We start from the raw sequence: 21,994 nt of genomic DNA on the forward strand, positions 1-21,994 counted from the left end.
GAGAATGCAGGAATTTATTCAGTGAGCATTTATTTTATCTACTTTATGTGCCTGAAGCACCTATGTGCCTAGGTGCTAGAAAGACAGAAAATAGTTCTGTAGTCAAGGACACACAAAACCTCCCCAGTAGAACAAAACGCATACCTCCCCAAAATACATTCCTCCCTAAACATACATTCTTCCTAAAATATACCAATAAAGTTGGTGGAGTATTAGTTATCTTGGAAATTATCTCATTTCTCCTTGTCTCATTTCTCATTTCTCCTTGTCTTATTTCTCATTTCTCATATCTCATTTCTCACTTTCCCGTGTGGATAACTCATGTTGCCAGATGCTATTATGCTTATGCACAGAATGTAAAACCACCCATGTAATTCAAAAAGTAACTTTAAAAGTTAGTAATCTTTCAAGGAAAAAAAAAGAACAACCTCATAGCAGCTAATATCTTTACTATCATGCACACAAAACACTCAGTCAATGAGTTATTTAACTCAAACTTTTATTCGTCAATAAGTCAGGTTAGATTTGGACATAGCATTAATTTGATTAAAAGGTGTTATCTTTGATGATAAGTTAATATATTCTTATGTTCAAGTTATGTGTACTGTACTTTGGAGATGATTTTTCAAAGAACAAAGGTATATTTATTTTGTGGTATCTCCATTACTTAATTGCAGCCATATGACTTTGTCAGAATTAGGACTTTCAAATACATTGTTATATGTAACATAGTTGTTTAAAAGGATAAAGCTGACTTTTAATGAACTGAATATGGTATTACAATGCTTTACTTTTATATCACATTTTAACTGTGCACAGAAGGAAAGTGTTAACACTTAATTATCTGTGAAATATTTTCAAGGAGTTAGCTTTGATGTGAAAAAATAATAGTTACCTAGAGAACTGTAATGCTGTAAGCTTGAGACACCCAACCCAATGAAAACTTTTGAGTCAAAAGAAGAAAAACCACAACAAATAATGTGTAAAATGGATTTCTGATAATAGGAAGCTTTCACTTTCTTCATTTTTTACTAAGTCGCGCTTATTTCAATAATCACCTGTCTGCTGTACCACCATTTGTATTTTAATGGTTCATCTGCACTGGCAACCTGACTACCATTCCCTGGTAAAAATTCAATGAATAGCCATTGGTACACACTCAAGCTCAGTTAATGCAATACTATTCATATGGTTGTAAAAGTAAGTCAGTCAAAAAGTTAAAATTTTTAAATATTTGCTGGGGATCTATCCACATCATGTTACTTAAACATTTGGATGACCAGATTTTACTCTTTATATCCAGATGTCTGGCACGATGCAGGCACAACCTCAGTGGTTCAATCAGTCAAGGACTTGCGTTGAGAACCAGCCCGCCCACCCCTTGTGTTGGACAACTCAGCAGATGCTAGCAGACAGCATCACCTCATGTATGGGCTATTACAATATTCTGTTAATTAGTCCTCCTAAGTTTTTCTTCTCCCCTTTCCAAACTACCAGAATACTAAAACACTATTTATAAGATCTTAGTTGCTTAAAATATTTGCTTCTAGTTCTTATTTAACTCTATAGTTGTTACATAGACCCATGATTGGAGGGTCTACAAGAACCCCACTTATGAATTAACACATTACATTTCTCTCTGTGTGTACACCCATCCAGAGCTCCAGTCTGGAGTGAGTACCATTCATATCACTGGACTGTTTATGTGCTCAGTTATATGTCTTGCATTTGAGGCTCCAAACACAGTTCTGGCGACAGCAGTCACTCCATGAGAAGAAGTAATTATTTTTGTTTACCAGCAGTCAAAATTAATAATACATGTAAAACCCTGTGTTCAGTATAAAAGAAGCATTTAATAAAAGTATTTTCTTAACTTTTGCTTAAGGTCAGCATTTGTTTATAAGATGTTCAATTTAAAAAAACTTTTGGAGTAAAAAGGAACCATATTCCATTCAATATAGGCAAATGGTATAAAAATCAGACTAGTTTCATAAATCACGGTGTAGAAAATTATGCTTGTAGAGGGAATATATATTGTTTCTATTGTTATTACGACTGTTATTTTTACAGTTCTTTTTTGTGTTATGCTGCTGACAAACTAAATTAATTGCTTTGAGAAGAAAGCAAAAATTATTTCAAAATTTGCATGCTCACATATGCATATGATGTCACAAAAATGAGAATGTGGGAGAAGAGTTAAATTTTGTTCATGTTAAGATTGCCATTGACTTAGAAAGTTTCAGCTGCCCATTAAAAACTTGAATGGTCTTCTTAAGAAAACCTTGCAGATTAATATTTGGAGGATATTTAATGTGATTCTTTTAGTTGCAGATACATTCAAGCTAGTTCATTATACAGGAATCATGAAAAGTAATAAGGGGATCTGTGGGGCACAAGGCCCAGAAGCATCTTTCGAATCAGGATGGTTCCAAAGATCCTCACACCAGGCACTTAGGAGTCTTCATCCTAAATGATGAAGTCTCAAACATTATGCCTTCTTTCATTAATTATCATCTTTTGAATATTTGTTATGTGTTGGGCACTAAGCTAAGCATATCATATGCCTTGTATCATGCGACCCTCACAAATTCTATAACATATTCTATTGGTATCTACCTTCATATGTAAGAGAACAACTTTTGAGAATTTAAGAAACTTACCTAAGTTCCCTCAGCTAATAAGTGGTAAATTAATGGGAGTCAACCTTAACTTTTGCTAGGCCCAGATCTACGACAAACAGTGGGCATATCATGGGTACTATTATCTATTCTGTCTCTCAGTTCACTCTATCCCTCTAACAATGGGCTCCTTTGTTTACCTAACTCTTATATTCCCCCATAATTCCAGTCTGTGCATAACTTATCAATCCCTCCAGCCCCGTCAACATTATGACCTTTCAGTTTAATTACCACTATTAAATGATAATTTACTTCTCTGAGTCTGAATTCCTGATAAAAAAGAATATGTTTACCTCAACGCACATATTGAAATCAGGCTTATGCATTTTTAAGTGTTTATCAGTCTGTAGATTGGTTGTCCTCCACTCAGGTCTTTTTCTCTAGCTGATTAACAGTTAACCATGCTGATCAGAGGCTGTGGGCAGCTGCTTCCCTTAGAAAAGCTATGGATGAAGCAATGGTGGAAACCATAGAAGAACGCAGGAGTGTGAAGCTTTGGAGGTAGAGAAGGTCGACAGTAGACCAGAAGGAAAAGGGCCACACAACCAAACCCTGAGACATAAATAAATAAAAATTGGCCACAATAAAAAAGCTAGTATAAGAAATGAACATAAAACAAAAAAAATTAGAGAACCAGAAGAAAAATAGAAAAGTGCTAAGAAAGTCTATGAAGGAGAAAGTTTAGAAATTTTCATTAGGAAATGAGTACATTTCACAACAAATGCTTTAGCAATACCAATTCATTTATATACATACACAACATATCCTACTAGAGTCCAGAGGACATATTGTTGAGCAGGAGCATGTCCTTGCTTTCATTGTGAAGGAAACAAATGTTAGTTATCACACAAAATTGCATAAGTGCAATTATGAGACATGCTACAGACAAGAGGTATGTAGTGTTTTAAGTTCATAGAATAAGAACACCATAGTGCAAAAGAGTTCAAGGAAAATTTGCCTTAGAAGTGATGCTTGAGCTGAGATCTAAGAGAAGATTGGGAATTGACTAGATGAATTGAAGTGGAGAGAGGATTGCACATGAGAGAATGTGCAAAGCTCTTTTGGCAAGAGGGAACTGGTGACAGATAAAAAGGCCCCTATGTGTTCCAAGAGAAGAGAGGACGGACTTGACATTTCCCATGGAAAGAGATAATGCTAGAGAGGTAGCTAGGAGACAGACATGCAGAGATTGGAAGGCCATGTTAAGTTTGGTCTATTGTTACTCTACATGCCATAAGCTGAGAGGAAAATGGGGTGTTTGACATAATCAGATAAATATTTTGAATTGATTTCTCTAGCTGAAGTAGGCAGCAAAGATCAGTGTGGTATTAAGAAAGCTTCTTTCAGCTTCAATGAATAAAGTTTCCACCCACCTACACTGGTTTACGGACAGATTATTGCTCTGTCTGGTGTAGCTCAGAGGACTGAGCACGGGCCTGTGAAGCAAAGGGACGCTGGTTTGATTCCCAATTGGGGCACATGCCTGGGTTGCAGGCCAGGTTCCTAGTGGGGGACACATGGGAGGCAAGCACACATTGATGTTTCTCTCCCACTCTTTCTCCTTCCCTTCCCCTCTCTCTAAAAATAGATAAATAAAATATTTTTTAGAAGACAAAGATTATTCACTAGCTTTAAAATTGTAAAGCATTGCCAAGAGCAGGTAGCCATTTTGGGATCCAGATACTTAATTACATTTTCAGGAATTCATCTTTCTGCATTACAGCCCAGCTTTCTGCTGTGGCTTTATTTTTAGGCAGAATCACCTTCCTGGGGATAACATGGAAGCTGGAAGCCTAGAGTAAAAAGTATCATGTATTATCACCCTAGCAGAAAAAGAACTTATTTTTCCCTCTCTTCCCAGGAAATATCCCTAGGACCGTCCTTTAATGAACACCTTGATCACGTGCCCATCTATGAGACAACCATCCCGGCCAAGAAAGAGGCACACTCCAGGTCAGGCCTGAATGACTTGCTGTCTCCCAGAGCTAGGTGGTACAAGCAACCCCATCTGAACCACAGGGCCTGAGAAAAGGAAAGGCACAAGCCCCTTCAAAAAACTCTGGATGCTGTCTCTAGAAGTGGGAGGTCCAAAGAAAATTTGGGGGAACAGGTTAAAGAGATATAATGATGTCCCTATGTAGAGATAACCATAGTTTAGACTGAGAGTAGAGATTTAAAGGTACTTAGGGGAATAAATTCATAGAACTTTTTAATGAATTAGATAAAGGTTAGGAAGGCTAAAGTATAAGGACTGTGTTCTAAATTTCCTGTTTACATAACTGGTGATAAAATTTACTGAAAAGTTAACACTGAAAGGGAGCCGAGTTAAAAGCTAGGGAGAGAGGTGTATGTGGGACATATTTAGTTGCAGTTGCCATTGAGACATTCAGGAGATGTCAAGCATTTGCAGGTCTGGAGGTCAGGGAAGACATCTGCCCTGGAGATGTGTGCTTGCCCAGCACAGGCACAGCTCATTGACTGGAAGGGGTCTTGACCAAGGGTGGTGACAGAGGCAGAGCCACATGTTGGTGAATGGGTGGTATGGGTGGAAGGTAAGGACATAGAGACAGCAAGTGTTTACTAGTCATTGTGGTAGATTAACTGAGGCTACAAATTCATTCCTATTTCTCCCATTGACAAGTGGAGTTTAATTTGCTTCTCAGTAATTCTGGGCTGGCTTTTAAGCAACTTGCTTGACCAGAAGAAGGCAGCAGATGTGGTATTCTGGAACTCCCAGTGCTAGATTATCAGAAGCCTTCTAACTTCTGCCTGAGCCTCCTGGAACGTGTGTTGTGAAGTCCAAATAGCCAGCCTAAATAAAGTGTTCTTGGGCAAATTATTAATCCCCTTAAGCCTTATGTTGTTGTTTGCATAATAATAACTATTCACTTGATATTAGTAGCTGCTGCTTTATCATGAGTGTCAACTTAATTCATTTTTTAAAAGATTTTATTTATTTGTTCTCAGACATAGAAGAAGAGAGGGAGAGAAACATCAATGTGTGGTTGCCTCTTGTGTGCCCTCTACTGGGGACCTGGCCTGCCCTTGAGTGGGAATTGAACTGGTGATCCTTCGATTCGCAGGCTGGCACTCACCCACTGGGCCACACCAGCCGGGGCCAACTTAAAATGAATTAAGTAGCATAAGTGAAGACAAGGTTTGGCCTATTTTTCTTTACAAAGGATTATTTTTATAATATTTTAACAAAGGATTGCTTATATAATTATTTTAGTGGTAAGTATAATTTTTATCATAAACTATAGTTTAACCCATTTTACAGATATATCAAGTAAAATGAAAAAGAAATACATTAATAGTTGTATACCTAAAGCAGACCTTGGATTAGATTCTAGATCTTTGCTCAGCAACTGTACCATATTATTAAACAATTAAATCATTAGTCACCTAAAGTATCTATAATCAGAATTCTTTTTTTTAAAGATTTTATTTATTTATTTATTTTTAGAGGGGAAGGAGAGAGGGAGAGAAACATCAATGTATGGTTGCCTTTTGTGCATCCTCTGCTGGTAGTTAGCCTGCAAGGAACCGGTTTGCAACCCAGGCATGTGCCCTGACTGGGAATCGAACCGCAATCGTCTAGTTCGCAGGCCCGCGCTCAATCCACTGAGCTACGACAGCCAGGGCTATAATCAGAATTCTTAAAGGAAATAAATGTGATGTTCAGTGATTTCTGCAATGATGGAACATTCAGTGGCTATATTTTCAGAGGTACTTTGTCACTTGAGCAGAGCTTTTCTGAAGTTACAAATAGCTTTACTCTAATGTTATTTCCAGTGGTACCACCTCTGAAAGTCAGAGAATTAAATTGCTACTTTAATCTAGCAACTGTTCTAAGCCCAAAAAGAAAATTTCAGGAAATACCATTCTTAGATTAAGTATTTGTAGGAATGCCATCTTAAACAAGAACTTATGGGTGTAATATAGCCACTAATTTTATCTGACTTGCATCTTTCAAAGGAGAAAAAAATAGGAGCAATCGAGACACCTTGATCATAAATAAAGCCACTCGTTTCCAAATAGTACTTTCCAATCTTCATAACCTCACTGGACAGTTTCCTATGTAAGCCAGTGAGCTTGCATTTCCCAGGCATGAGCAGAAAGGAGTCTCTTTTGACTCTTATTTCTTAAGACCGTCCTTCCCATCAGGTTTGCAGAGAGTAGAGAGAACGTTTTCCTGGTCTCTCCTAGAAACTTGACTACTGGTTGCATTTTTCCATCAGCTGAGTTAGGTGGTCTGACACAGGCTCCGTGGCAGCCTAATTGTTCACTCCAGGGCATCTACAGATGGCTAAGTCCTGTTCTTACTTGGATACGTTGCCAATATCACTTCTTATTTCCCCCTCTACTTTCTTGAAGAAGAAAAGACTTTTCTGAGTCTGGAGGGCTGGAGAAACGATTTGAAAGGCCCCTTGTCAAAACAGTGTATATGACTGTATGTGATGTGTTGTGTCGAGCTTTTCTCTGAGTAGACACCAGCCCGCAATATCATTACACTGAAAATGAGATTAAGCGTAAGCAACCAGGCATGGAGACTATGGTCCTTGATACCCTTATTACCACTGCATCAAATCCAGACCACTGGAAAACTCTAAGTAAATACGTTGAGTCATGATAATATTTACTGAGAATACCAAACCCACCTGTAATTTGTAGAAGTAAATGGGGTTTGCTAAGAAAGAAAGTTAATTTCTATTCATTGGTATTAGTGCAAAATAATATTTTGAAATAATATTTTTGAAATATTTTCTGCTTAATTTATTAAATGGAACTGAGTGTGGTACTGTTTCAAAACTGAACTTTAAGGAAACAAGAGAATCTTTGGATAGCTCCTTTTATTCTAATTCTACAAAGAACAATAGCAAATCAGCAACCTCTCCATAAAAGTGTAAAAGGGAGAAAATGTACCTAGCATGGTGTCTAAAAAAGATGAGTACTTCAAGCTTATGTTGCAACTATACGTGAATCTCTGCCGTGGCCCCTTGAATTCCCTTGTGCTCACATCCTTACACTACCAAGTCACTGACAAAGAAAAGCGTCCGTGAGAGTCAGCATCCCAGGTCTGTGCATGATGCTAACAGAGTGGCAGTGGCTATATTATGTTTTTGAATTCAGCCCCTTTCCTCTCCTTTTCTTTATGGAATGATTTCTATTCTTTTAAGCCTGATAACTGGACTAGCATAAGAAAAAAGTTGCATCAGTTCTCAGGGAAAAACTTCCTGAGAACAGTACGATTGCCAAGCAGTACGATTGCACAGTCTGGCCGCCTTGTGTGATTAACATCTGTAACTACAAACCCTCAGCAATTTTAAATGAATGTACAAATGAGAAGATGAAACAATTATTTGCATTTGCTTTCTATGAGCAGTTACTTTGAATGCTTCAAGGATATTACCTGTTTATATCTCTCAGTGGTAAACTTGTGAGACTCATCCTAATGACTATCTCAACCTAATTTTCCACTTAATTGTTCTATTTTTTCATTTGAAGTGATGAACAATAAGCACCGCATGCCCATCTCTCTCTCTCTCACACACACACAAATATTATTAATAAAATCAAAAAGGCTGTGAACAGAAGAAAGCTCACTGAAGTCTGTTTCACCTTACTATAGTTTGTGTATGTTTTCTTATCCCAGCACTTTAATAATACAAAAAAATAAGCTCAATATCTTTACATATTTTATTAGCAGGATTAATACATTAATGTATCAAGATATTTTGATGCAAATAAAGTAAATATGACTTAACTCATGATTTCTAAAGCACCGTAGGTATTAAAAAATGTAATGTTGTACATTTTTTCTGCTTAGACATGTTGTTGTACTGAATCATTTTTATTTTCCTCCACACACACACAACTGGACATTATATGGTATAGCACTTAAAGGGAAAATTTTATTTAGCAGACTCCCTCTAACTATAATTAAAATGGAAATATGCTTTCTTTTCACTTGCAACATCAACAAGATGTAAACAGAAACGACAAGATGGTAAATATTCATAATTTATCCTCTGAGCCAACTGTTTTGTTATTTTCCAGCCCTTCTTGAAAGATTTTATGTCAATGACTGCTAATTTCATTAGGGATTGTCTTTCATAAAATCATGAACTAAAATGTTTCTTCATTTAAACAATTTTATTTATGGTGGAATATTCAAAATGTCTTATATCTTGAAATTATCCACAAAGTACTATTTTGCACTTAGATTAACAAGATGTATTTCTTATAAGAAAAGATGAAAATATATACCATTAGGCAGTATTGTTATATTTTTATTTAATACAACTAAAGGATTAAAGAATAAAAAAGTTAAATATATTTAAATTTTTTCCATAACTGATTTGCAGTTGTTCTAATGTTTTGAAGAAAAAATAAAGATCTAAATGCCAGAGATACTTTGATAAGCAATATTTATAAAATATAAGTTAAGCATTGCAACAAGCTACCTTCAATGAATTGCCCCTATCAGAAATGATATTATTAGAAGCAAGTATCTAAAGCAAGGAATAAGAAAAAGGGGGTGGGTAGAGGGAGGAGGAAAATAGAAAAATGTATTAATGGCAATGGTCAGTTTTTAAATACATTTTCTTATAAAGTGACAAGATAATATGTACAATCTAAAACTGGAAGGAAATCTCTATATACAGGTTGACTTGCTTTTTGACTCTGCGGACATCCTGTCTCTTGTGTAATAGGCCCTCCTGGCGGAACTGATCAAAACTAGATTTTTAGTTCATAGCACATGATAGATTAGCCTTGAACTAGAGGCCCCTGGAGTTGCAGGCTGTGAATCGGTGCTGGCAGCTGGAGAGAGAGAGGCCAGGTCCTGCAGAGGCAATCCAGGTTGGTCTGAGTTGGTGATCCGATCCACTATGCTGGATAAGCAATCCAGGCTGGATAAGGAGCTTTTATCTGTGGCATATACTAAGGATACAAAGAAAAAATCATTAAAAAAATCCAAACATATATAGGATTGCTTATGTTGTTGCCCTTTACACTGTAGGTCAGCTCCTTTGACACCCAGGGGTCAGGTAGTCACAGAAAGCCTGATGTAGAAATCTTCAACAAATACTATTGAGGGTGGATGTAGGGAGTGAAAAATCCCTCTGGTACTATTGCAAGCAAAAGTGCATATGTGTGTATCTGTTGGGTGGATTTTGAGCAAATGTATGTGTATGTATGTGTATGTGTCTAGTTTGCTCTGCTAATAAGTCCGCATAAGAATCGTCATTTCCATTCCATTCCCCGATACCACCACAAAGGATGGACTGACTTGACAGGCTGAATTGTGAAGTCGAACTGGTCTTTAAACTCCTCTGAAGTCATCAATTCTTACCATTTGGTACATCAGGACAGTAGATGCTGTCAAAACTGCTGCTCTTTCTGGACCAGACAGGGCTGTTACATTCAGGCTGTAATATAAGACAGAAAGGAAAAAGTCTGTTTTCAGGTCTTGGCAAAAGGTTCTCTGCTCTAGAGTGAGGCAGTGCTTACCCACTTGCTCCCTAAATTGACCACTGTCAATCACCTTCATTGCCTTGATTTAGGAAGGGTTAGTCCTACCAAATTGCAAGGGCACTGAGGTCAATCTCCGTGCTTGGAGAAAAGGAAAGCAGCAGCAAAGGAAAGAGGGGGGTGAATTCAGCAGCAATGTGCATTGGGTTAACCATGCAAAATGGATTGGAATAGAAGGAAGCCACACTAATTCAGGGAGAAAGCACTTTCCCAGGGCAAAAAACACAAGAAAACCTGGCAGTGTGGACCAAGCACCCTCTGTAAAGAATGCATCAACATCTTCTTCCAGCCAGGCCTCAGCAGAGCAGGGACTGGGGCCCCCCAGCATTTCTTTCAATTTCCTCCTTAAATTATAAACTGTGGGTGGGGCACTGGGAGCTTCAGAGAGCTGTCTTTAGATGTTAGTGTCTGGCAGGGTCCAGTGGTGGTATATTTGGGAAACAAACTGAGCCGTGGAGAAAACGTGATTGATCGTTCACAGCCATCTATGTCACATGGCAACTGTCTCCTACAATGCCCACCTAGAACCTGGAAGGAAGTCAAATTGAGGTACTGTTCAACAGCTCTCTATTTCTTGGCGTCTTTCTAAATGCCAGCACCTCCCTTCTCTTACCATACCTGCCTCCCCACGCACAACTATCCACAAAATAACCGTTGAATGTTTAATTGCCACACCTGGTTTAAATGGCATATAAGGATTTTTGACAAAGATAGGGCAGCAGTGGGGCAGGTACCAGAGCTGACTCTTACCATGCCGTCGGAGCAGTTGGAGGTGGGGCTGGTGGGCTCCGAGCAGCTCTGTCCCGGCATGCTGTAGTAGTTCTCCACCTGCTCCCTCAGCAGCTCCTGCAGGCTCTCGATGTAGCGGATGGCATTCCTGAGGATCTCTACCTTGGGCAGCCTCTGGTTGGGGTTGGTCGTGGTGCACCTCTTGAGTGTCTCGAAAGCCTGGTTGACCTTCTTCAGGCGTCTCCGCTCACGCATGGTGGCTGCCTTCCGCCTATCCATGGTAGTGGACTTTCTCTTGCATGCTTTGCAGGCCCACATGAGGCAGTGGCCAGCCTGATGGTGACCCGTAGGTGCTCGCACGTGCTCGTCCTCGTCTGAGCCTTGCAGTTCTGCTTTGTGAGCCCCGAACGCAGCCACTCGAGGCTCAAACTGGTCCCCGAACTCTCCCTCAGGGGATGGGATGCAAGAGCCGTCGTAGAAGTACTCCGAGGGCGAGAACTGGCAGCTGTCCATCATGTCCATTCTCTGTGGTGAGGCTGGCGGTGCACCTGACTGCAGCGAGGGGGACAGGAGAGAAACTGGACCCTGTGCCTCTGTGGGCCGGCAAACCCCAGGCGGAGCTCCCAGGTCAGTTTCTCCGGTAATTAGCAAGGGCAGAAGCCTGGCGGCCTGGGTCTGCCTTGCTGGGGTTAGGGCTCTTTATATATTCTTGGGGGATGGAGGCCGGCCCCAGTGACCGGGCACTATTAGCATATCCCACCGCAACCCCCGCCGGGGCTGTCTGGGCAAACCTCCGCCTTCCCTCTAGAGATAATTTGCTGTTTACTGCCCCTTCTGACGCTAATGGTTTTACTGCGTTTCTGCCGGGGCGGGGGATAGGTCCCCAACCCGCCCAGTTGCACTCTCTAGATGCACGTAAAGAGTGCCACCGACAAAAGAAAGGAAAGAAACCCAACCTTTTGCCATTGCTCACACAATTTTTAAAAATGTTATTAATAAATAGAACTCACCAAAGCCCACCTGCCTCCCCATTCCTGAACGTGAGGAATCACCTAATTTTTAAGTATTTATTCTCTTTAGTTATCTCAGGATATATATATATATATATATATATATATATATATATATCCACTAACTATATATATATAGTCAGTGGACTGGAATAACGGTAGCTATAAACTTAAAAGTGACACTTTCATCTTGGAGTGAATGTAGATTGTTTACAAAATCTATTTTGCTCCGATCAAATTCTCATTTTATAAGCCCCATGTTATTGGGTCCTGTGCTCCCTAAATGTGTCTGTTCAGCTAAAAGGAGATGAGCGCAAAGGCCAGGTGACGGGAAAGTCCCCCCTCCTTCGGCCCTTCTGCACGTGTTCACCGAGCGCCTCCTCCTTGTACCCGGGCCTTTGCCGGACCCCAAGAGGGCCCAAGATCCACAGCCGCATCTCTGCGATTTGCACTGGAAGAAACACGGTTTTAAACGGCGAACTCTCTTTCTAGGGGCTCGTCTCCTGCCTCCATTCTCCCTCTCTTTCTGCTCCGCCCTGCCATTTAGACAGACTAAACAGCCAAGCTGGGCTTTGGGGTCGCTAATTTTCTGCTTTCAGGCAAACTAACACCGTTACAGATGCATCCCAGCTGCCGGCACAGCAATCCTTCTGGGCGCGTGTAAAATTTCCAGCTGAAACCCTGAGTAACTTCACACACTCCAGCGACAAAAGCCTTCCAGAAAAACAATCATAGCAGGGTCTTTGAAACTTTGGGGCATAGAAGAGGAGAGGGAAGGACTGTCATTTAAGCAAGAATGAATCTAATCATCAGATTTTTGCCATTTCACCTCTGCCCTTAACCCACTCCCATATCACGTGGAGTTGGGGAGTGCTGCTTATCTGTGGGAAAAGTGATTATTTAAGGTTTCCACAAACAGTCCAGAGGAGTCTGGGGTGTGTGACCACGAGGGACTGTTCTCTCCTCTGTCTGTGGTCACCCAGTACAGTAAGTGTTGTGGTTCCAAAGTTACTTGGGGGAGGGTGGCTCTTCCCTCTAACTTTTTTGTAAAATTATTTTTTAAAAAGCAAACTTGACTGGCTGACCTCAGGACTGCAGGAGCCAAAGAAATGCTCACTTTCCAGGGTCAGATCTTCCCTCCAAAGTGAAGGCCACCCATTCCTCCAGGCACTAAGGTTTGCTACCAACTGCAGGTTGAGTTCCTTCTCTGAGGTTTTGTCATCCCCAAGGCAGAGACACCACTACCACCACCCTTTGAAAATCAGGCTCCCTTTCACACCACTGGCTGCTTAATTGTCTGGCCAGTGGAAAATCCATCTGCACCTTATTTAGAACTATTAACAAGTAGGTGCCTTTGAAATGAATACAGTACCCAGGGCTACACACCAGATAAAAGAGTCAAGTTCCTAAAGGGCCCAGGCGGAATGGAAGGCTGTATCCACGCCTGTAAAAACATTCGAATTTATGTGGCTGCCTCTGAAACACTATAGTGGGGAAATACTCTCACCCAGGAATTCTCAGCCAAATCCCACAGGTTCTGGCCGGTAGTGAAACTAGCGCTTTCTCTGGCCATGAGTTCAGATGTTAGCAGGCTGGCCGCACAGCTAAACGGAGTTATGAGTATGAGATTTATGATTTGTCCTTTCAGACTATTTCTTTCACCAGGCACCTAACGTGTTTTGTATCCAACCCTTCAGTGTGGGACATTTGTAGCAAACAACTAAGACTTTCCTCAACCCTTCCCATGTATTCACTCATTTACTACTTTCAGAGATACTATTTGTTATTAGATCCTCTTTTTAAAAGAGGGTAATCAAACGTCAGTGGGTGGGTAGGTAGTAATTTGCCCCAGGTCACAAAGTATTGGAACCTAGGCATTCCTTTGTCTAGCTTGCGCTCCTAAATGTGAATTTTGTTTGTTTTCTTTTTTCTCCCATTCGGGCACAGTGCGCCTGCTTTGCGCTGCGGAGCAGAAACTCGCAAAACCTGGGTCCAGGACGTCGTCCCTGCAGTCCGGGTCCTGGGAAGACGCTGTCGCTCAGGACGCTGTCAGTAACGGCAGTTCTCAGAGGTTAGTGCTGTGTTTGGAAAGGATCTCCAAACAAATTTACCAGAGTGCCGCGGGCGAGTGGAACTAAAGAAGCCAAAGAAACACGAGCGCCCAGCGGCTTAATAGGACCTGCTTGAGGGGAAACACCGACCGGGGTTGAGGACCTTGGAACTCGAGTGCTGAAAATGGGGTTTCGGAGCACCAAGTTAAAAGACGAGACAAAACTTTTAAACTTTTGCCGAAGCCGAGAGGAGAAAGATCAAAAAAATGGGAGTCAGGTCAAAGATCAAAAAAAGGAAGCCTGCACCTCAAAGATGCCTGGGGTGCCCCATTTCGGGAGAGGTTCTGCTGCTCTTTTCCGAGGGAAGAGAGTGAGAGAAAAATAAAAAGTTGGGTGAGCGATACAAAGAAAATTTTTTTTTTCTGAGTGGGCAAGTTGAACAGAGAAGTATAAAAAAGTTAAAAATCACTTTTAGAAGTTCTTCTGGTTATCCAATTGCTCTTTTACTCAAAATCAGATGAGATTTTGGCCTTTGTTCCTCATAGAAAAAATACAAATACAACCTATTTTCCACCATTTCTTCAGAGAAGTGGACTTCTCATATGCAGAGAAAATTCACTTGTATTTAATATGTAAACAGGTTGTTAGAAATGATGTCCCAAAACTACTAGGAAAGCTTCAGACCAGGCAGATGAAGGAAAGAAAACCAAGCCACCACTCGGTGTTATAAATGAATGTCCACCAAGGTTCTGGTGAAAACCAGATAATTTAATTTCTTAAATTTACATTCTTAATAAAAATAAATGCATATTTGATTTTCTTACAAGTTAGACTTATAAGCAGGTTTTAATTGCATAGACCTTTAAGTAATCATCAACCTGCTTTTTTTAAAAAAGAGAACTTGTTTTAGTTTAAGCATTATGGCAACAATCCCAGTGTTGATGGACAGACCACACCAGCAAATGGATGCTTGGAAGTGACTTTCCTAGTAACATTGGCCCACCTTAGGAATTCTGCATGCTTCCCTTAGTTGGAGAAACACATATACCTGGAAAGATAAGCCCATTTCAATTCACTTCTGCCTCTACCTGAGACCCTTATCAACTCTTGGTCAGAGGGAGTTGTTCCAGAGATTTTTGCTTATTATCCGCATCTTCACGATGTGCTAAACAATTCTAAACTGTTATTAGCTCTGGGAACCAGGCACACCTAAGTAAACACATTAGTACCTGCCAAAGCTGCTGGAAGAATTTGTGGAGAAGACAGCTGAGGAAGACATTGGCCTCTGCTTGAATTCGAAGACTCCCGGGAGAGATCAAAGGCCTAAGGAAGGACTTCTAGCAGCCTTGAGAGACGGAGAAAGTAACCAGTTCTTACATTACCAGTAACTTTGTCCCGTCAACATGGCATAGCCCTCATGGGCTGACTCTGAACTAGGCTTACAAAATTGCCTCTTTTTTTTTTCAGAATACAACTTCTAAAACCAAGGATCATCTTTTGTAACACTTCTTTTGAGTTTAAAGGAGTCACTGGAGGGAAGTGCCTTGATGACTTGTCTCTTTGAGGAAATACCAGGTTATTGCTGATTTACTAATGCACTAAATTAGGAAATGAGATTTGCGAAGTTTAAATTAAAAAATTTAAAAATGCTTTTCCAGATATAGCGTTCTGGGAGGAAGATTTTGAGATGAATAAATAGGATGAAATATTACAAAAAGAAATTGCAAATAAATACATTATAACTTTAAGTCAAAAATGTCTTAAGACTAGAAGTTATTTTAGCAACCCAAGATTTCTTTGGTCATCTCAAGAGTAGTTGGGGACACTGACTTTCAGCATCATTCTCCCACCCTTAAATACATGAAAGAGTCCCCCCTTGCAAAAAAAAAAAAGTTGATAGTAGACATAAGTAGATTTTCACTGCCTTCAGGCTTGGAATTCAATGATTCAGATGTGATGATTAAACTTAGAGAAAAGCTTACACTTCACGTTTAACAAATTATTTCTATAGTAACATAAAAGAGAAAATTACTTATTATTTCATACATGATAACTTATACCTGCCTCTGGAAAGAGGCTCAGTTTAAATCCCAAATTGCTTATCTTTACCAAGTTATTATATCTTGATTTTCTGCTTCCATGGCCCTGTTTGTTTTGGCTTTGGCCTTAGTAAAGATTGTCATCATTAATATCCAAGAAAAACATTTTAATTGCAAACACACCAAGGATTCCACTGGAAAGCCTAACATGTCAGCTACAGCAATGGAGGTCACATGAAGTCTTTGGGAAATATTTGCTCTATTTAATGAAGAGAATTTTGTAAGCAAACCTATTCCAAATAATTTCTCAAGTTACCCAGCTAGGAGAGATAGAGAGGATTTGGTTTGCAAAGACTGAATCAAACCTATCAGCAAATAAAGTCCATGAATTGATAAAAGCATTCTGCTACTGAGCTGTTTAAACACAAATTTTATAAATATATGTGCAATCCTAAAGAAGAGAGTTCACTTGGTCAATTATATTTGATTTCAGTGTGGCATGAATCTGATCTTTAAAACTATAAGTGTGTGTACATATATACACGCATTTCAGGGGAAATCTCTATTGATTTTCAGGAAAAAAGTAATAGAGTCTTAATAAGCAGGATAATGATCATACACACTGCCCAGACATATTTCCACATGTTCTGATTGGATAATTTGAAATGCTTTCCCACTTATATTTTAAATTTAAGTACTGCTGTAAGGTAGAGTTTACTAGCTAATCACTCTTAAGAGCTTTTGGAAAACAGTTGTAAAAGAGAGCCAAACTACTGTAGAGCCAAATAAATGTTCCTTCTTATTTCCCAAAAGCCTTATTGCAAAGGCTTGTCTTGCGGGGTGGGTGTAAAGGGGTTCATGGTGATTGGGAGAATAGGCTGGAAGCCTTTGATATTGCCTGGCTCTGAGTCCTGACTCTATACCTACAAGAACCTCTCTGTCCCAAAGGTTTCTTTTCTTTATAACATTAGCTGTGACAGTAGTAGTTTTCTTGCAGGCTGTTGTAGGATTATATGAGTTAATATGTAAAATGATACAAATGGCTCATCCACGTTCCTGCTGGTCTCATTGTTATTAATGCTCCGCGCCCGCCGCCCGCCGCGCCCCCCCGCCCCCCCCACCGCCCACCGCCAGAGCTTGCAAAGGTGGAAGAAAAGGCCCTGATGGTCCATTTATATTTACTAATGAAAAATAAAGACATTGGGTGTTTATTTAGTGCCCTCTTTTGGCTAAGCAGTTTGTATGGGTTGTCTCAGTGACTATGGACACACCCGGAGTTGAGCAGTACTACTGCCATCCCCATCATTTTGTAAATGAAGAAACAGACGTAGAGAGGAGCGCTTACAGCCCAGGTCTACTCAGTAGCAGCCTGGGTTTCAGCCTGGGTTGTCAGCGCCTACGGAGACGTTACTAACAGTTCCATTTGCTCTTCTCAAATCTTTGACAAGGATTACGTGTCAGTCTTAGTTTCCTCTGTGAAGCTTTCTGCATTTAAAAAGTGTTCTAGGAAAAATTAGATTTATCTAGATACTCAGAAAACCAAGCTGTTTGACAATCACCCTCTGGAAGAGGCCTTTTGAGATGGAAAGGGAGCAAGATACTGCGCCTTGCCTGGAGGGGCGCGGCCTGTGGAACTTTGGTGTTGGGCCGCAGGAAGGCCCAGAATGCAGTGTTAGGAAGCGAGGCTGGGCTGAGAAATAGGGAATTCGATTTGATTTTTACATTTTTGAACCAAGGACTAGTTGGCAGGGGGGCGTGGAGAGGGAAGGTAGAAGTGTGTGTGGGTGGGTGGGGGAGGGTCGGGGTCGGTTTGTCATATGGAAAGTGCTATTTACAGAATGCAAGAGAGAAGTAGTCATTCCGAAGAAATGCCTTGGCCCTCTCCTCTGCCTTACTTTCCACTGGGATTCTTGGTGGTCGTTTCTTCCTGAGGTCACAGGATAAACAAACCTGGCACACGTTGTAAAATCCTCACCCTGAGGAGCCCCTGGGGCTTCGAGCCTCTCTGGGGTTTTGCTATTTGGCCCAGCTAAGAGGTTTCATGTGTGTTGCTGTTGTCCTTTGCCCTCAACCGTTTAACCCTTCCCTCTCTTGAAGCAACCCTTCCTCCAGAGAAACCCACCCCACCTCAACAGACAGATTGTCCCCTTCTTTTATCTTGCTAGCTGGAAAACTAACCCAGGCCACAGGAGGCCTTGAGTATATCCCCATCTTCTAGCCACCAGTCTAGTTCAAGAAACCCGGGGAGAGGCCCAGAGACCTGGCTGGGAGGCCCGTGCAGCCCCTGGGGACTCCAGATGCAGGCTTTTTCGTCAAGGTCTGGGCCTGGAAAGTCAGAGAGGCAAAGTAATTTGGAATAAATTAGCTAAAGACCTTTTAGAAAAATAAGCAAAGAGATTTTGTGGGACAATTTCTTGCAGCGATGAGATAGCAGTGGATTGAAAATTCAGTCATTAACTCTGGGTAAGCAAATCTCACCTGAGGCTGAGGTATAAAACAGAAAGAGAAAGTACACTGATACAAGGAAAAAGGACAATTTCCTCTTGGATATTCCTCACTTATAGAAAAGCGAACAGTTTAATTTAGACAAAGGGGGAAAAAACCCATTCTCCTCCCTTTAAATCAGCCTTTAAAAAAAATCCAAATAAATGGGCTTGTGTGGTGTCTAAAGTAAAATATGGCTCTGTTTATGGACACATGCCTCAAACATATTAATTCAGCTGAATCAAAATAGGACCAACTTTATTCATATAGAAACTTACTTTTTAGTATTACAATACCAGGATCCTCTCACATTGTATATACAATAAGTCTGTCACTTTACATTTAAAATATAGTTCTTAGATTTACATATAAAATGGAAGTACTAAGATTATTTACAAAAATACATTCAATGCCACTAACACTTAAATTACACGCTCCCACTTGGTTTTAGACAGGAATGAACGTTTGATCATGGCACGATGGAAACACTGCAATACAAGTAAATATATTACAAAACCAACCAACAAATACAAGGGAAGGCCGCTAGACCTAAGCCACTCGCTGTTCCACAAAAATTAAAGCCCAAAGACAAAAGGCTTTTTTACATCTGAGCCCACACAACAGTTCCAGAGAAGTTTCTTTGTGAATGTCTCCTTTCCTTTCAAAAACTCCTGGGTCTGGGTTCCTAAACATTAATGTAATGTGACCTAATCCAAAGGATTAGACGAAGGAGCAAGGGTGGGACCTTCCTGCTGCAGTGAATCTCCAGAACGAACATCTTCTCGAGTTACTTCTCCACCACCTCTTCCACGCAGGGCAGTTTGCGCTCCTCCGAGGAAATGCTGTCCACGATGGAAGAAAGGCACCGAAGGCTGCTCGAGGCCGACGAATCGATGCTTGCCCCTCCTGAGCGCAGAAAACACACAAACATAGCAACCACGGAAGGTAGAAGAGGCAGCTCTGCGCCCAGCTCCACACCTCTTAGGCAACAAGGGAGCACGGGGTCTCCGCGCGGGAGAAAAGAGCGCACTTCTCTCTGGGCGCGTCCCTGCTTTTCCGCCCGGAGTAAGCAACCAGCCCCCTCCCGGGGTGCTTCCTTTCGAAAAGCCCAGTGCCCTTTCTTTTACTTTACCTTCCTTTGCAGTTATTACGAGCCCCCTGGAATGATCCGAAACACTTGGCCACTGGGAGCTGCAGGTGCGCAGGAAATCCGCACCCTCAAGCTGCAGGAAAACCAAGGCAGCAGATTAGGAAAGAAACATGGGTTCCGGGGGTCAGGGTGCGTTTGCAGGGATGTCTCCCTTGTTTCCTCGGGCCGCGTGCGCATTTCCTGCCTATTACAGCCACCGGGTGTCCATGGGTCATTGGGGATGCATTAGAGAGGGAGTGGGGAGGGGTGGGGGGCGGCCGAGGAAGAGGGATGGGATAAAGGAGACCCACCAGCTGGATGTTAAAACCCCAAGGAAAGCGTCTGATCAGACTTTGCATTCCCTTGCCCCGGCAGCGTCTGGGCTTACATTCTCTTGCTTGGGTCTGTAGTTGAAGGGGTCCACCCCTAGCTCCTGCATTTTCTCCTGCTGATCCAGTCGGTGCAGCAGGTCCTGCAGCCGCTCAATGTAGTTGATGGCGCTCCGCAGAATCTCCACCTTGGGCAGCCTCTGGTTGGGGTTGGCCACCGTCCGCCGCTTCAGTGCCTCGAAGGCCTCGTTGATTTTCTTTAGCCGCCTCCTCTCGCGCAAGGTGGCGGCTTTCCGTCTGTCGGTGGGGGCAGATTTTCTCTTGCAGGTCTTACAAGCCCAGATCAGACATTGGCCGGGACAATGGGGAGGCTGTAGGCCTGGGGGCGCCAGGACATGCTCTTCTCCGCTGCTGTCGCTCCCAGCTTCTGGGGGCATTTGGTCCTGGCATGGGGATAGGGTACCATCACTCCCTGGATACAAAGGAGAGCCCTCTGCCACTTCTAATGGCTGCAGGGTAACATTTTCTCCGTCCAAGTAAAAGAAATAGGAGCCTGTTTCAAAAAGGTCCATCATCATGTTCTCTTCCTTGGCCTCTGACTCTGTCTCAACTGGGTGATGGGCTCAAAAACCCAGAGGAACCACCCAGATGGCATTTAATTAGTGCGGTGACATAAGTCGCCCCAGCTTTATATATAGTAGCTCCTGAAACTCAATCCAACGTTTAGCTGTCATGGAGCATCAGCCTCCCAACGTGGTTACAGCCAGGGCTCTCTGGAACATTTCGTTTGAAAGAAAACTGAGAAGTGTCACCTCCAGAGTGCTGTGACAATCTACATGCAGAACAGGTTAAAACAGAATACTCAGAGAGAATACCACAATTTAAATACAGTAACGAATGTTTCCATTTGGGACAGTTTAGACGTTAACCTGCTTACTTACAGGACAAACTTCAAAACAACTGGGGATTAACACTGCCCAGTCCCCTCCTCCAGGCTCCTCTGAAATCTAAGTATAGACCCATGATGAGAGATTTCAAAGGCAATAGCCATTGCTCCAAAATAGCCTGGTTAATATTTGCAGAGTGGTTCAGTTCTTTTCTCTCCTGTCTGTCAAAAAGATGCTATTCCTGTGATTAAAACCATTACCGTCCTTCAAAGGTTTTACATGACTTTCAGGCTGCAGCCTCAGTAGCAGCAGGTAAATCTCTTTCCTCTCTTTTAATAAGGCTGTAAAATGATTTGGGAGCTGAAGCGGGTGGCTGGAGGGTGCTCAGATTACTTCTGTTGCTATTTTTTTTGAGGGGTGGCAATCAAAATCTGAATTCCGTGTCCCTCTACAGTGAAACAATAGAACCTCTGAGTTAAGGAAGGGGGGGTGCAGAGGATGTGAATGCAACACATGTAATAACTGCTGTTTACAAGTAGCTTTTAGAGGAAAGAGAACTCATCCCAAAGCTAGACGAGATTTCAGGATTCACTGTGGTCCTCACTCCAACGCGCCTCTGTTATGGCTCCTGCTCTACACATGGTGCTCACAGCTTTCTCACTAGTGTACTCACTGTCCATTGACTCCCTGGATTAGTTGTTTCATTGGGTTCAGATGAGAAAGGTAGCAACCGAGGCACAAGCAAGGACATAGACTTTTTAATCGCAGCTTCCCTGTGGTGCAATATACTCAAGTATGCTGGTTGGGGAGGCGGTATACAATACCAGGGATGAAGGGCAGGGGCCCTGGAGTCAAAGGGCTCCCGTCAAAGTCCTAGCTTACTTCATTTCTATTTACGTGTGAATAGAGGTAAGCACCAGATCTCAATTTCGTCAAGATAATAGTGGTGGCCTAACAGAATTTGGGTGGGGATTCGATCAAACGATACGCACGTGAAGTGTACCGCCTATGTTAACTGCTTGATGAATGCTAGCGCGTCAGCCTGTGCCAGGGCTCAGGCCATGTCTCGTGGAGGAAATAAAGCGCAGCCACTGCAAGGACTTTTTTCTTCTGTTCTCTTTT

General features: G+C 41.7%; 2 protein-coding genes across 2 annotated transcripts; both read right to left on the reverse strand.

Annotated features, from left to right (window-relative positions):
* Nucleotides 1–9,277: 9,277 nt before the first annotated feature.
* MYF5 (myogenic factor 5) lies at nt 9,278–11,470 on the reverse strand. The gene is made up of 3 exons (XM_037042943.1): nt 10,965–11,470; nt 10,036–10,111; nt 9,278–9,623 (listed from the first exon to the last, which is right to left on the reverse strand). The coding sequence occupies exons 1-3, from the start codon at nt 11,463–11,465 to the stop codon at nt 9,433–9,435; spliced, it is 768 nt and encodes a 255-aa protein (XP_036898838.1). The 5' UTR covers nt 11,466–11,470; the 3' UTR covers nt 9,278–9,432.
* A 7,294-nt stretch (nt 11,471–18,764) lies between these two features.
* On the reverse strand, nt 18,765–20,627 carry MYF6 (myogenic factor 6). The gene is made up of 3 exons (XM_037042944.1): nt 20,045–20,627; nt 19,660–19,750; nt 18,765–19,433 (listed from the first exon to the last, which is right to left on the reverse strand). Exons 1-3 carry the CDS (start codon nt 20,561–20,563, stop codon nt 19,315–19,317), a joined length of 729 nt encoding a protein of 242 aa, XP_036898839.1. The 5' UTR covers nt 20,564–20,627; the 3' UTR covers nt 18,765–19,314.
* Between the last annotated feature and the right edge of the window lie 1,367 nt (nt 20,628–21,994).

Source organism: Sturnira hondurensis, unplaced genomic scaffold (genome assembly GCF_014824575.4).
Source record: "Sturnira hondurensis isolate 20B ecotype Veracruz unplaced genomic scaffold, ASM1482457v3 Scaffold0003801, whole genome shotgun sequence".
NCBI classification, from domain to species: domain Eukaryota; kingdom Metazoa; phylum Chordata; class Mammalia; order Chiroptera; family Phyllostomidae; genus Sturnira; species Sturnira hondurensis.